This window comes from Agelaius tricolor, unplaced genomic scaffold (assembly GCF_023055355.1).
Source record: "Agelaius tricolor isolate 1412-34295 unplaced genomic scaffold, bAgeTri1.0.p SCAF_63, whole genome shotgun sequence".
Classification (NCBI taxonomy): Eukaryota; Metazoa; Chordata; class Aves; order Passeriformes; family Icteridae; genus Agelaius; species Agelaius tricolor.
In genome coordinates, this window is record NW_027269323.1 from 1143987 (window position 1) to 1160000 (window position 16014).

The window sequence follows — 16014 nt, forward strand, 5'->3', positions numbered from 1 at the left end:
TTCCATGGGAGCCCAGTGGGCTCAGGCTTGCACTATGGCTTCACTGAGGGGGAGAGAAGCAGGGCAAAGGAGCTGCACCTGAGATGCTGCAGTAAGCCACACTTCCATACTCCAGTGCTTCCAGGGGCTTGAAGGTCACCTTGATTTCAGCTGAACAATTTGGCCCAATTTCTCCCTCCTACAGCAGAAAGAGACAGCAAAACATTGCTCTGCAAACTTCACATTGCTTGTTTTCACCACACTCCTGTAGGCCTTTGTTTAGAGCATCAGTGATGAGTGAACAACACAAGGAGCCAAGGAAACACTCCAAACCCAGCTCAGCACAGCTCTCAATGCTCAGCTGATCAGCTCCCACTCTCCACAATATTCCTGCTGCTCTGACACAAGCTCTTGGCCACATCATGCTCCTGTCAGCTACAGTGGGATGCAACTGCCACTGTGCACTGCTGGCTCTCAGCCTTAGATGGGCCATAGGAGTAAGCAAGAAGAGAACATGATCCCCTTCCTTGAAATGCAAATATTAGTTCAGCTGTTTTGAAAGAAAGCAGAGGTTGGGATTATTCGGGGCTTTACTCCAAGATGAGAAGGGGTTTTGCACTGTGCAGACACCAGGCATTCATCATCTCTCCCAATGCCAGTACTCAGAATCAGGGCTCTGCTGGATGGGAGCACGTGGCAGTTTGCTTGCATCAGCAGAAAAGGAAAAGGTTTTCTGTCCCTGTGTGCAGGAGAACTCCAAAGGCCCATTTCAACCTTGCACCCTTGTGTCCAGGCTCACAGATGACACTGGAAGGCAGACTCAGAAATAGTGCAAGGCGTGCTCACAGGAGGGGATTGGCATTTCTGTCATTAACCTTGGGCTGAATTTGGCCTCCTTTTGCCAGGGAACCATTGCAAGCTTCAGGTCAGTGTGTGAGCTGGCAGTGCTCCAACAGCCTCTGCTGAGCCCCACGTGTGGGGGGAGCCCCTGCCTACAAGAAGTGCTCCCTGTGACACTGCAAGGACACGCAGGCGGGGCCTTGAGCTCCAGCCTGGCAGCAGAGCTGGGCTTTGTCAGGCTCCCAGCCCTTCCTTGAGCCTGCAGGGCACAAATGCTTTGAGCAGGGAGCTCTGCAGCCGCTCCAGGAACTCCATGTCCTCCCTGCCAGCACATGGGGCCAGCTGAGGATCTGCCCAGTGACCGCAGCCGGGGCAAGGGGTGGGTGTAGGGAGTAGGGCGGGTGGGAGGAGGAGAAGGAGGAGGAGGAGGAGAAGGAGGAAGAGAATGTTCTCAGCTATCACTCACCATTGGCTCAATGACAAAAATGTCATGGGAGAACAGCATGGGGTCTTCTCGCACCTTTGCCATCTTCTCCTGGACCATGCTGCTCAGGAGGGCACTGTGATCTCCACTAAAGCCCTTCACCTTCTCTGTTTCTTTCTCCTCTGGGAAGTTTTCCTGGGACACCTCTTTCTGCAGCTGCAGCAAACACTGCCTGCAGCCCCAGGGAGAGACAAGGCCAGCAGATGGTTTCATGAGCCACAGATTTGCAGAGAGAAGTGGGAGAGCAGGAGAGCAAAGCACCTGGGGAGGAGCAGCAGCAGCAGCTCCCCAGCAAAGGCTGAGCCCAAGCCACGAGGGTCCCACATGGATCAGAGGATAACTTGCTGTTCACTGGCACAGCAGGGACTTTTACTCCACACTTGCAAGCTCAGCAGAGGTTTCCAAAGCCAGCAGCCCTCCAGAGAAGCTCCTGCCTCAAAGCCTCTGCCACAGCTGAGGGAGAATCCAGCGGCCACCTCAGCTGGCTTTTCCTCCCACTGAGCTGCTCGGGGGAGGCACAGAAAGATCACAGAGCACCCACTGCAGCACTTCCCTGGCAAGGGGAGAGCAAGCTGGCTTGCAGCTACGTGTTACCAGCATCACTCTTTGTTTCTTCCATTTTGGACCTGCCCCGTTCCCTGCTCTGCCTTTCACAAGAGCATCCCAGAGCACTTCCAAAGGAGATTGATGAATTCAGGCACCCAATCCCTTCAGTGACATTCAAGGTTTCATATGCAATATGCATGAAAACAGAGCCTCTGAGAGGCAAAGGGACTTTGTCATGCAGGAGGGAGACAGCAAACTCCTGGAGAGACCTTTTCATGAGCCAGAGCTTTTTGGCTCCCATCCCAGTGCATGGCAGTAGAATGTCCTGAGAGGGAAAGGATCCTGCATTATCTACACTCATAAAAACTCCTCTCTGCTCTGAGAGCTCAAAAGCTTCTCTGACAGCAGGACAGGGGGAGACAACCAGCCCCCATGGGCAAGGAGCTTTTGAAGGAACTAAGGGGAAAAAAGAGGGTGTATCACCTTTGGAAAGAGGGACTGGCAACTCAGGAAATGTTTAGGGATGTTGCCTGGTCATGTAGAAAGGAGATTAGAGAGACAAGAGCCCAATTAGAACCTGAGGAAATCCAGTCATCACAATCAACCTTTCCTTCCCAAAATGCTGTCCCTGGCTGGACTATCAATGAACTGGAATGCTGAGTGCTGAGCTCCTGAAGCCCAGGGACACACACCCCAGTGCCAGGCATGGGTTACTTGGCCTAAACCATTCCAAAGCACCAACACCCCCTGAGGCCACACGTCAGTTTCAGTCTTGGGCCTGTATCTCACTGAAATGCATCTTTCAAACCAACCTCCTCTTCTCTTCATTCTCTTCTTCCTCACTAGGAAAAGCCTTCCACTGGAAGTGGGCTGTGATGTTACTCCTGTTTTCAATGAACAGGGTTCTGTGGCTTGACATGGTGATGAAAGTCTTGTCAACCTCCACGGAATCTGTGCTCAACCCAATGTTGACATCTACAGCTTCTCCGTGGAGCTTTGTGTGGATTCTTTCTTCACCTGGAACAAAGCAAAGGGGAGTCTTTGCTCAGCTCACTGGCTGACGAAAGCACAAGGAACAGAGCAAACCACAGGGCACAGAAGAAAGTGTCACAGTTTTGAGCTGAATGAGCCGTTCTGTGGATCAGTCCATTTATCACATCCTGACAGCTCTGTGTGTAGAGCGTGGGGATGTCCTGGGCAGCTCCTTAAACACCTTATTTCTGAGGGTGTTTGTAGAGATTTGGCCCCAAGGTGACAGTATGGGCAGGGAGATTGGTCCATGTGCTCCGGTGACCCACTCAGATCACCGGGATTTCTGCATCCAAGTCCTTCAGGTGACAGGGCTGAGGAGCCCTGTTCAGCCCTGCCTTGCCCAGGGTCTCCCCGGGCATCCCAGGAGACTCCTGTCTCTCCTGATGCCTTGGATCCCTTCTTGCTGACCAGCAAATATGCCTGGGGGCAGGTGGGCAGCAAAAGGAGGCCCAGAGGAACAAGTGAAGGGACAGCCCACAGCAGGAGGGGACACAGGTGAGGAAACACAACCCGCCTGGCTCTGCAATGTGACAAACCACTACAAAATGAGCACCATGACAATCATCATCATCATCTCCCTGTCCAAACCCACAGCCACATCAGTCTTGAAATATTTTATATTGTTCTGATCTGAAAAACCAAGCTGGAGCATTGCAAATCAAATAAGAAAGGGACAAAGGAAAGATTAGTGAGTACAGAGCAGTTTCTACATTAAGACTGAATGGGATTCCTCAGTCTAGAAATCAAATGGGAGATAGATGTGAGAGGTTTGCAACAGCGTGAACGGCCTGCGAAATGGGGACAGGGAAAAATTTGTTTGGATTTGTCACAACAAAGGAACTTGAGGACCTGAAAATGTTGTTGTGCAGAAACTACATCTATGTGTAAGGGCCACATAGAGAAAGGGTCTGTGACAAGCCAGTGGAGAAGCAGCATATGGGACAGAGGTGTGCAAGAAATCCATTGCATTGGAGAGAGTCTGATGGAGACCTCACCTACAGCACTGTCCAGGAATCAAATAAAACTTCACCCAGGCATAGCCACATGGTAGTGGAGAATCAGGGATCCTCCTTCCTCCACTCAGCAACTCCAGCAAAACAGGAGTCCAAAATCTTTGCCTTTGTTAGAGGGGATCCACTTTCTCAAGCCCCTGAACACCAAGGAGTTCTCAGTTTGCTTTGGGGTAAAGCTGAACAGGGGAGGCACCTCTAGAGGGAATGCAGGGGATGGGACAGCAGGGAGCCATGTGGAGAACTGTCCTGTGCCCTGCAGGGCCCAGCACTCACCTGAGCTGCAGCACACGGCCAGGGAGCCGCAATGGGCACCGCTGGCCAGCGGGTGAAATGCCACTGTCACCTGCACGGTGTCACCAGCGCCCAGAGCTCCTGTGGCCGGCACCACGGAGAAAGGACTGCAACACAAAGAAAGGCATCAGGCCTGGGGGACACCTGGCCATGAGATTCCTGCTGCACTGCAGCTCCCTGCAGCTCCCTTGGGCAAGCAGGGAGCAAACCAAGCACAGGCAGCAGAAGACAGCCAGAACAGACAGGATCAGAAACAGCCACTGAGCCACTGCTGAGGAGATCCAGCCCTCACAAGATCCTGGGGGTAAAATGACCTCAGCTCCGCCATACTCTGCATCCAGCTCTCTGCAATGAGGCTCAAGGGTCCCACTGCCAGCAATCCCAGCAGAGAATGGTTGGTGAAAAGCACAGAGAGGGTTCAGAGCTATCTGCATGCACAACTTGACACTGACTGCCTCAGGAATTTCTCTTTTCCTGCTGCCTATAAACCTCATCTCAGGAGATGCAAATGTTAGGGCACTCCCTGTCCTGGGAGATTACAGCCTAGGAATCAGACAGGGAGAAGGAACTTTTCTCTCAAGACCAAGGAATAGTTACTGTTGAATTTGCAGTGTGGTTCTTTGGTTTCTTTGCCCTTGAAAACATCCTTTTGTCCAAAAGGATGGTTTTTGTCCAAAAAGGACACATTTTATCAGCATTTCAATGGAAGCTGCTCTAAGAAAAGGAGCAATCAAAACTCTGAAAGAGTGCAAATGCAGATTAGAGCAATAGAGTGACATGGAAACAAGACCCAAAAGGAGGATGCCATTTACAGTCTGAAGGGTCCAATCCCAGCTAAATGAAGCACCATGAGCAGGAGCACATCAAGGAAGCTGAACAGGAGGTTCCTCTGTGTTTACCAGCAATGCAGTCTGGGACTCTGGGCTGTCATGCAGGCTGGTAATTGTTTGCTTGGCCCAGCAGAGAAACTCTATGCAATGTGTTGGAAATAATGATGCAGATGTGTTGGTGCACTTTGGATTTACCAGGAGCAATCAGGATTGGTCACCAGGTAAACAGCTCTTGCCTTACAAACACAAGACTCTGTGCTTTGATGCTCAGGGAGAGCTTAGGGGAAATGTGCTTGTGCCCAGCAGCTGCTGGGCTTTGTGCTCTTCTACAGCCCCAGGGAGGAAACAAAAGTTGCTGGCCTTGGTGCTTTGCTGCTGGTCAATGTGTCACTTCAAAGTGTCTTCTGGGGACTTTGGTGATGAATGCATCACACACAAAAACAAAGAGAGCATCTGGCAAGCTGAACTTTGTTCATGTCAGTAGTGACAGCTGATGAACTTGCTTCAGGTTCTGCTCATTCAGGACCTCTTGCTGCAGTGATGGGCTGAGCTGTTCCCATTCCCACTGGTGAGAACATCACTGCTGGCTGATGGGGAAGCCTTGGGCCAGCAATGTTCATGTGCTGGACGTGAGACTTTGGAGGGAGGGGAGGAAAGACAAGGCCCCAGCAGCCCCAGAGCCAGATCAGTGCACGTGCTCCTGCATCTGCCCCAGGGCTGATGCCAGCACTGCTGCAGCTCTGCTGGGGCTCGGGGGGATCAGGGCCTGCTGGGGGCAAGGCACAGCATTCTTCTCTTAGTCTTTTGCCAGAAATTTCATCAGAACAGAGAAGCTGCCACTTAGGGGAATCCCAGGCCAGACGTCAGCACTACCTTCCATTCCATTCCATTCCATTCCATTCCATTCCATTCCATTCCCACTTCTGCCCCATGTTACATGCTCCCATGCTCCTGCCTTCAGATGGCAGGATGGGAATAACATTCCAGGGGTGACTTCAGGGCTTGCCTGAGAAAGAAGGCAAGTCTTCTTCTTTTCAAATTATCAGAAGAGAATCCAGCCAAGTTCAGGACTCAGTTGTCAGGACTGAAAAACTGAGTGCAAATCAGCCCCTGCATCTCCTACATCCCTGGGCTGTACCCACCAGACTCTTCTGTTCCTGCTGTAGCAGTCATCTCTCACACAGACCTGGCTCCCCAAGACCCAAGGACACAAGCTCTACAGCTAAACTTAACTCCTCTCAATTTCAGCCAACATCACTAAGCTGTTCCCTGAGCCCACAGATAGAAGAGCTGTGAAGGACACATCCCTGACACAGTAAGAACCCAATGAAAACCACTGCCAAGAGATGGGGCTGGCAAGCTAAATGTTGGCCTTTTCTCTGTTCATTGTGAGCTGCTCCTTAAGACACTTCTCATCCTGTTAGATCCATCCTCTCAATGAATCACTACTGCACCTGACAGGCAGAAAAGATAAGGGATGGAGGGGGTTTTAATAGGTTCTTTTCTTCTGCTTTTTAACTAGGTCCATTGACATGTCTGTTTCCTTGTATGGCATCTAAAGACAGGCCCAGATCTCCCAGTGGCACCTTGCAATCCCCAGACACTGCTCTTGCTTTGAGCAGTGTGTGTGCTCAGATGATTTCCAGAGGTCCCCTCCAGGACCACTGCAAAGCCACGTGCCTGTGGCCTCCCAGAGAATGGCTCTGTTTGGCTGACAGTGCTGAGGAAGCATTTCAGAAGCTGCTGGTGCTCAGCAGGGTGCAAGCCAGCTACCAACATGTTCCAGCAGCCTCCAGGAAATCTGGGACAGAGAAAGCTCCAAGGCCGCTGAAAGCAAGAGCAGATGCCATCCATGCTGCTCACTTCCAGCCAGGCTGCAGGGCAGCAGCTTCAATGCTCTGGCTCCTTTTGCTGCTCTTCCCCAACCCTGCCCTCTCCCAAAGGTGTTTTGCACAGGGACAGATGAGCTGCCTCACCTCTGGGTGCTCAGCTGGTACCGAGCTGCCCGGGCACCGACATTGCGCACCAGCAGAGTCTGCCGGGTGCTGACCTTGACTGGACACTTGGAGAAGTCCAGCTGGGCAGGGAAGTCCAGCACAGCTCGGGCACCAATGGCCCGAATTGGCACAACTGTCCTTTCCCTGGCAGTGATGCAGACCAGCTCGTGGCAATAATCCTGCAGGAAAAGAAACTGCCTCAGCACAGGGCATTTAGTGCCATCCCCATGGCAGAAGAAAAACCATTTCTATAACCCTTCAAGGACATCAATTTACCTATTGCACCCTAAAATGAACACAAAGTTCTACTAATATGTCACATTTTACAGGCACAGGAGCACTTTGCCAAAACCATCTCTGTGGCATTCAGCTCTTGTGTCACTTGGGTCATTCCCATACCCTAGGCCACCATAGTTTTTACTCTAAATTTTAATGATGTTAAAGAATTCCTAAGGCCCTTCTAAGGAGCATGGAGCAAGGGAACACAAGACATTCCTCTTTACATTTCTATGTTCCCACTGTCTGAGAATAGGAAAAAGCGTTCAACTGACTCTAAGCAGCAAAAGGAAGATGAGAAAACAGCTGCACCCAAAGAGATCCTGCACCTCTGGCCTGGTGCAGAAACAACAGTTGGCTCAGAACTCCCCTCTAACTTTGCCGGTCCAGCCAAGTCAGGAGAAGAACAGTGCCAAGAGGCAGCAGGATGCTGTTGGAAAGGGCCTCTCTTTATTTTCCTGCAAGGCTTCCTCTCTTCCATTCCATGTCCTAAACCCTTCTGTATGAACAAGCCTCCAGATCAGAACATGAACCCTCCAGATGCCAGCACTGAGGTCAGACTTGCCAGGGCCTCAGCACTGCTGTTCAAACCTGCCCACAAAAGCACCTTTGGCACGGAATGGGTGCCAGCTGACAGAGCAAGCACAGTGACAGGCATGAAGACAGAGCCCCACCAGTGTCACTGCCATGGGCTCTGGGCTCACAGCTCTGCCTGCAGCTTGTACCTGCCCTGCAGCAGCTCCTGCAGGCAGGTGTCCAAGTCCCCTGCAGCGCAGCAACCTCCTGCTGACCAAGGGCACCCAGAGCCCAGTGTGCCTGTGCCAGGCTGGGCTCACGGGCACAGCACATCCTCTGCCCTGGGCCTGCAGCTGTGCCATGCTCACTTGTGCTCTGGGACAGCACAGCTGCAAGGCTGCAGAACAGAGGGGCTGAAAAAGCACCGTCTTTGCTCCAGCCCAGGGGCAGGCAGGGAAGCTGTTGCCAGTCAGCAAGGAGGGAAGCTCCCTGACCTCTTTGTTCCTCTGCTGTTTTCCACCATAATGAAACCCCTTCCACTGGACCTAGAAATGGCCCAACAGCGATCAACAGCCCTCTGTCATTTTCATCCTGTTCCCTGTGCATCTTCCCCTGGCAATGCTCAGGGATGTGCAGGGAGGGGAAGCAGAGCCTGTCAGGCCTGGCTGCAGTGCCTGCCAGCAGTGCCAAGGTGTGACTGGCTGCAGGCTGCCTGCCCACGGCCTGGAGCCCAGCTCACAGCATGCAATGGGCTGGAGCCAGAGTGCAGGGAAAACAATGGCTGTGGAGATCATCGTGTGCTTTGGCTCCTCCAGCCTCACCTTGTTCTCGTCGGGGCTGAAGCGGATGCGCACAGGGGCAGAGGCGCCTGCTGGCACCATATGGTACACATCCCTGGGGCACGCCAGCTGGAAATAAGGGCAGCTCTCCATGCACACCTTCACCAGCTGAGGCATCTGCAGCAAAGACACCAAACGATGATTTTGCCACTTGTGGAAACAGGACCAGAGGAGACCTGTCCGTGCCCTGCTGACATCCCTCCCTGGCCCCTTTCCCAAAGCACTTTCAGCTGTGCGGGCACAGGCACACCATTCACAAGGCTGAACTTGAATCCCTTCTCTCTGGCTCCAGCATTTTGGCCAGGGCCAGCAGGGCAATGCCTGCTGGGAAGGAAGGGCCGAGCAGCTCAGCACCAGCAGGATGGAGACAGAGCACCTGAACCAAGTCATCTGTATATTCAACAAGGCCAAAAAACCTGCTGGCTTCTGCCTGCACACAGCCATGAAGTTGTCATGGTCCAGAGGGGGAATGTGCTACCTACAAGAAAACCAGCACATTGTCCTGGGGGAAGGAAGAAATGCCCTTCTAGCAGACCAGGTTTGGGTAGGGACCTTGTGGGGATACAGTCAGGCAGGCAGAGCAGCAAGAGAGGAGACCAAACACTGTGGCCTTACTGGGAAGAAAAGCAAACCTGAAAAGCAAAAGAAGGAAGGAACACAGCAAGAACATCCCTAAAACAAGGAGATGGCAAAGAGAATTCAAATGGGCAGTAAAGCAGCAAGGAAGAATCATAAAACCATGAGAGCAACCAGCTTGCCAAAAGTAACAGAAACACAGACAGGCTGTGCCTATGGACTCTGGGCTTCAAAGGCATTTTCTGCCTGGAGAAACATGACCAGCACTGAGTGACAGTGTGGTTCCAGTATGCAAAGCCAATCTTGGCTCTCCAGGGCTTCCTGCTGCCTGTGCAGGCAAGCTGGGCTGCTGGGCATTCCTGCCTGCAGCCAGCAGGCCAGGTGCTGCCCTCTGGGATTCACAGACACAGCACACATGCATTTTCTAGCACACTGATATCCCCTGAGCACCAAAATGCTCTCCAAAAGTCTAAACCAGATGCTTTGGGCTCCCTCCCATCTCCTCCCACCAGCCCACTCCTGGCACAAGCCTCACTTGAAAAAATGTTTCCCTGACTGAAATTCAAATGGCCTCAAGTTTTCCTCTTTACAGTGGAACACAACTGCTGACATTTTTCAACTTTTTCCCTCGCAGCTCTCTCAGGAAACTGCAAAACAATCCCAATTTCTTCAAGTGAAGGTGGAAACCTCCAGGAACACATGGCTTTGGATGTGCTGTGGTTCTCCAAAGGGAACGCAGAGCACCGTGTTGCTTTTGGAAAAGCTGAGCAGAGCTGGATGAAGCTGAGCAGGAGCCTCAAGTGGCCCCTAAAGGCCTCTCACTGCTTCTGCTCCACCAGTCTGGTTGCAGGGCTCTTTCAGAATACGGTTCCTGCAGTGCCAATGCCATTAATGAGAAGTGATGCCAGCATAAAGTGCAGAAGGCTCAGCCCCTGAGCTCTGACTCTGAGCTGCACAAAGGGAGCCAAACTGGCTGAGAGAGGCAGAGATTCCTACCAGGAGCCAAGATTAACCAAGGAGACACAGGATGTGCTATAGACTCAAGGCAAAGCATGAGAGCAGGTAAGAACTGTACAGCCCTCAACATTCCTATCAATCCAGAGCTTGCAAGAGAAGGAAACTCCTTTGGGATAGACACCATCAAGGCATGGCCAAAATCAGGGGACAGTTTCCAGCACAGGAAGATTTCCACCATCTCGCAGAACAAGGTGCTGAGACATTTTCCTCTGCATGTGCTGCAGCAGATAACTTGCTTTGCTGTACACTGGGGGAATGACAGCACTCTCCTCTTCCAGCACAGTGTTAAAGCTCTGGGTGCCAGCACTTACCTTGTCCTTGTTCATGAGAGACAGCACCATTTCAGAGACCTCCCCAGCGACGAAGTTCTGAAATACCAGCACTGGTGGGGAAACCCCAAACCAGCTCTGTTTCGGGGCAGCTGACAGCAGCTGGAGAGGAGAGAGAGCAGGGAGAGCTTCAGCTGCTGGGAGGAAGGTTCATGCACGAGAATCTTCCACTGATCCCCAGTGAAGTACGGACTCTGGGGGAGCATGTCTGCCCAGCCCACACTGGGCAAACAGTGGCTCACCCACCTCTGCTCTGAGCTGATCCACAGCTGCTGGGCCACACAGAGCAGGCTCAAGCCAAGCTGCTCTTTTGCCATGGATTTCTCCAGGTTTCTTTCTCCACAATGCCAGGCAGCACTTTCCTTAAGCACAGCCCTGTGCCCATGTGGTCACAGAGCTCTGGGGCACTGACTGAGCACTCCTGGAGTAAGGTAAAACCCATGAATTTACAGGAGACTCCATGGGAAACAATTTTGGGATGTCCTTTACTCTGAGACAGGGAAACTGAGGCCCACACAACTGCAAATATCTTTTTTGCTCTAGAACTTAGACATCAGTAAGAAGAGCACAGGACCAGAGGAGATGTGAGAGATGAGCTGACATTTGGCTGAAGCCAAAAGGTTATGAAGCAAAAGAATGGAATTTGCTGGTTCTGTGTGTTGCTTGTGGTTTGGATTTGTTCAGGTTGAGTGTCACAGTGAGAGGGACGGGGTTGAAGACCTGACCAAAAGGAAGGAGGACGAGAGGGGAGGGGACAGAAAAGTTGGTGGTCAGTAGAGAATGGAAGCTCCTGAGTACCCATCCAATGGCAAAGGGCACAGGGGCCGCCCCAGCCGGGTACAAAGGGGATACAAAGATTGCCATTTTCTCGGGGGGTGTGTGTGTGTGCTTGGCTCTCGGGGAGGGAGACATGCCCGGCTCAGCTGAATCCTTACTAAGAAACACTTTTCTTTTGCTCTGATGATTTTGTTCTCTTTCATTGTACTTAAAATTCAGTGTGTTTCAAACAGAGGGAAAGGCAAAAATAAAAAGACAAATGAGCTGCAAAGAAAAAGACAAGTGAGGTGAATGCTGAATAAGGTTCAGTTATTTTCTCAGCAACTTGGGTAAAAGTAGAGTTGCTATCTCCTTTTTCCATGAGCTTTAAATGGGTGCTTTCTTGTCATTATTGCTATCTTATTCAATGCCATCGTAGAGGCACGTCTGGAATGACACAACAACAGCAAATGCTTCTGGAGCAGAGACATTGCTTGGAGAAAACTCTGCCCTGCTTTGTCTGCCTTCTCCAGCCACACTGCTGTCACTGCAGAGACACAAGCAGGTCTCCTCTGTGACTTCACAGCAGACACATTCTGCTGAAGGGAGTGGCTGCAGCACACTGTCCCTTAGCTGTGCCCTTTCCTGAGGTGTTCCCAAGGCCCCTCTCCAGGACAATCCTTAACCTGGATTGTGTTCCGTGGCTCTTGGGGCCAATTTCCAGCCCATCTCAATCACCTATCCCTTTGGACTGTGCTTTCTACTGAGCCAGTCCTGCCAGAAAAGCAGCTTTAAACACACCTCTAAGTAGGCACTGATCCAGATAAAGCACATCCATTCCCCTCTGCCCAGGGCCAGTCCCCTGTACATTTGGCAGCCTGCAAAATCTAACACCCCATCAGAGTCCCAACACATTGTTCCAGCCCAAAGCAGTAATGCAATTTGTTTTGTTAAAGCTGAAGTAATTCCTGCACATCCTTGGCCTTCAAAGGCCAACGCTGCCACTCTGGAGGGAATCCTGTGACCCAAGCATTTGATGGTGACCACACCAAAGCAAGAGGTGCCTCCTTCAGCAGGAGAATGGCAAATGGCAATGTTGTGCCTTTGTGTCCCCAGCCTTCCCCCCGTTAGCAATGGCAGCCACACTCCAGCACACCCCAGCAGCTTCAGCTGAGGTTATTTGTGTTGGCTTAGTGCAGATCAGGACTCCCAGTCCACCACTCCCAGCAGTTTGCAATGACAGCAGGACCTGGACACTGAGCTCTTTTGCTGGAGGCAAGCCTGTCACAAGCACACACCCTCTTCAAACTTCCTGTTAAACAGAAAGGAAAAGAGCAGGAAAAGGCTACCTTTGGACGAATCTCACTCCTGTCTAGAAATGGGCCAATTCTAGGCAGAATACTCCCTCCAGTGTTGGCCTCCTTCTTCCTGCTGAGAAACTTCTCCCTCAAGAACTTAGAGGGAAGCAGCTGAAAGGCAAAAATACACCAGCTAGAGCCTCAGAGATGCGCTTGTTCAGAAAGGCTTTTCTTGAACAAGTGGCACTGGTGAATAACTTGTGATCACAGCCACTGGGACAGCCCTGGAAGCCCTGGAAGTTTCCTGCTGAAATACTTAGCATCAGTCAATTAATAAAACAGAGTGCAATACACATACTCCAGCCACAAGGCTCTGTCCCATGAGCTTCTCCGTGACTGGATGGGACATGGTTGGGGATTTCTGCTCTTTGGGCATTTGTTTCCTCTTATGTTTCATTGGATTGAGGCAGTGACCTTTCCAGAGAATGGGGAGGAGCTCTCAGAGCTGCCTGAACTCCAGCCCTGCACAACACTCAGAACTCACAGCAAGGAGATATCACTGCTGGCTGAGTCCAAGAGATGCAAGAAAACAAAGTTGTACCTAGAGTGAGGTGCACAGGAATGTGTCCAGGTTTTAGTTCTCCCTGTTAATTGTTTTCTCTGTCTGGGCTGACAGAGCCCTCCACAGAAGAAAACAGAGGGATCTCCTTGACAGAGCCTCAGCAGTGGGGCATCTTCAGTCAAGTGAGCTGCAGACAGCAAGGGACCTTTGTGGCCCTGGCCCCAGTGCTGCCTGCAGGGCTGGATCTGTGCCCACACAGGAGCTGGGAGAGAACAGCTGCTTTGCAAGCTCTTCCAGCTGGGCCCAGCCGTGGCTCTCAAGGCTTTGGGCAGAGTTTGAGCCTCCCCCCCACATGCCCAGGTGCCCAAGGGCACGATGGTCAGAGCAGCACAGGTGAGTGCCCAGCCTGACAGAAGGAATTCCTGTGGCAAAGGGAAAGGGACACAACACATGCTCAGGGCTTCAGCTGTACATTGGTTTCACTTGGCTCCGCTGGCACAGCCAGGCAAGGCACGACTGAAGCATCCCACAGTGTTCCCTACTGCACCAGGACAGCCCCAGCAACAGGAGCACGGCACAAAGGGCTGGGGAGGGGCTCTGCAGCTTCACAGCACTGCTGGACAACAGGGGCAGGGAGAGCAGGGACACCAGGGCACTGCCAGCCTTAACACAGCCCCAGGGGCTACTCACAGCATCAGGCTTCAGTCCTTCCCTGGACAAAAGACGAGGTGTTGGTGTCTTCTTTGGCAATCCTGACGCCATTTCCAAGGGAGGATCTCGCAGATGAGCCACAATGCCTCAACAAAACTGGAAGGAGCAACAATGGAACTCTGAAAATCCAGCACCCAATTCATGGCAGATTCTAGGGATATACTGGTGCTAAAAATGTTACATTATTTGAAAGTAGCTAAGCGCTTGTTTGGTGTAAGTAGCTAGTATAGTTAGGCCTCTAGTTGGACTTTATTTGAACTCCATGGCTACCTTGTGCAAGTCAAAGATGGATCATACTGAAACCTGGAGCTCAAAAGCTGAACATTAATAAGAGTTGGAACAGACAAAGCTGTAGCTTAAATATTACTTAAAAATAGCTAGAGTGGGCCTCCTCTTCTTTAGGCTAAAGCACCCCTGTGCTCTCTGTTCCTCACAGCTGAGAGACTCCTGAGAGACTGGAATGTTATGGCTAATGGCTTAAATATCATCATAAAGGACTTTCTGCCCATTGGGACAAAACTGTATAAAGAAGCTGCGACCACCCAAGCCCAGCCTTCCCTGAAAATGCCTCCTGACTGGAACTTGGCACTGTGAGTTAAGCTGCCTAAGGCAACTTGAGACAAGATCAAGGTGACACTATTGTCCCATTAGCTCAGGGCTGGGGAGAAGTAAACAAGGCTGAGGAGAAAAACCTATCCACAACAAAGCCAAACCCAGCAGCTGTCCTGAAAATCAGCTCTGTCTGCCTTCAGGCTGGGGAAGCCACAGCCACAGACTCTTCTGCTGAGGCCAGGTTTGCACACAAACCTCCCATCAAAGACCTCCACAGTGCCTCCAGACCCATTCCTGAGGCCTTGCACCAGACCACTGCAGGGCATGCAAAGTAACACAACAAACCAGAAAATCCAGAACCCAACTCATGGCAGACTCGAAGGATATATGGGTGCTAAAGATTTTGTATTATTTGAAAGTAGCAAGAGACAGAGTCAAACTTGCCCCACGCCAGGGAGGTACCTGGGCAGTCCCACCTTGCCCAAATCTGCATGAATCCATTGGAGTCTTACGTTTTGCCAGACCTCACCACAGAGAAGACCACAAGAGGATGTAATGGTATGCCAATGGGATCCATGGAATGGTGATATTTTCTACTAAATCTGTCTCTGTCACTCTCTTTCTCCCCCCTCCCCTTCCCAACCCCCATCCCCCTCCCACTTTTTCTTTTCTTTCTCTCTCTTTCTTCCTCACATTTACTGTTACATATTGACTATTGACTTTTGACTTTTGACTATTGACTTTGGCACGTGGTCTCATTTGCACCTCAATACAGAGGCATCTCCCAAATAATTTTGATAACCAGGTGATAAAAACCCACTGAAACTTGAACAGAACTCATTCACCTTTAAGCAGTTTAAGCAATTACTATAGGGGAAAATGTATAGACTAGTATATTTAGAAAATGTTGCATTTCTTCAGGGAAAAAAAAGCACAATCAGTAGACCATTTATTGTTCATCCTCTCAGGTGTACATGTCACTGAACTACTGCGCCAGAAGACTGGCATGATCACATCCTCTATTGCCCTTTGGCATTCTCTTTCAGAGCACAGATGAAACAAAACCAAAAAGTTCAACTTTAGTCGGTCTTTACCTTCAACTGAAATTCAGGACTCCCTAGCAGAGACCGATGTTCTGCACGCTGAGGAACTTTTCGCAGAGGCCAATGCTCTGCACCTTCAGGAATTCTCTGCGCAGACCAATGCTCCGCCAACAATTCCCTTGGCGAATCGCCCGCTGCAGCCGCCTGCAGGAGCCCAGGCTGCGCACACCCAGCCAGGGCCGCGCTCTCAGGCGGCTGAGGCCGCGCCGCTGTCACAGACGCTGAGGGCCCGGGCGCGGTTACCGGGCAACCGCGGCACCGAGTGCGGGGCCGGGCCGGGCCGGGCCGAGGGGATTTCCAAAGGAGATTGTCACTCGAGCGACTGACTTCAGTTTGGTGCTTCCCAAGAGCCTTTCTGTAAGCAAGGAAAGGTTAAAATGTGCTGATAAAGGCACCTATGTCAGGTCTATTCATTGCTCTGTGTAGCACTACTATTCTACCCTGGCTGGAACAGCAGGAGGGGCTGA

At 51.4% G+C, this 16014-nt stretch overlaps 1 protein-coding gene across 1 annotated transcript; it reads right to left on the bottom strand.

Annotated features, from left to right (window-relative positions):
- Nucleotides 1-2601: 2601 nt before the first annotated feature.
- On the bottom strand, nucleotides 2602-13990 carry LOC139605275 (hydrocephalus-inducing protein homolog). Its single transcript, XM_071456641.1, has 4 exons — nucleotides 13872-13990; nucleotides 8626-8760; nucleotides 6992-7191; nucleotides 2602-2866 (listed from the first exon to the last, which is right to left on the bottom strand). The coding sequence occupies exons 1-4, from the start codon at nucleotides 13941-13943 to the stop codon at nucleotides 2863-2865; spliced, it is 411 nt and encodes a 136-aa protein (XP_071312742.1). The 5' UTR covers nucleotides 13944-13990; the 3' UTR covers nucleotides 2602-2862.
- Nucleotides 13991-16014: the final 2024 nt, after the last annotated feature.

Coding starts and splice junctions, on each gene's coding strand:
- LOC139605275 (XM_071456641.1), bottom strand. CDS start 13,943: ATGGCGTCAGGATTGCCAAAGAAGACACCAACACCTCGTCTTTTGTCC. Junction 8,761..13,871: donor AAGGACTGAAGCCTGATGCT/GTGAGTAGCCCC, acceptor TCTTTGCTGCAG/ATGCCTCAGCTGGTGAAGGT. Junction 7,192..8,625: donor TCAGCCCCGACGAGAACAAG/GTGAGGCTGGAG, acceptor CTTTTCCTGCAG/GATTATTGCCACGAGCTGGT.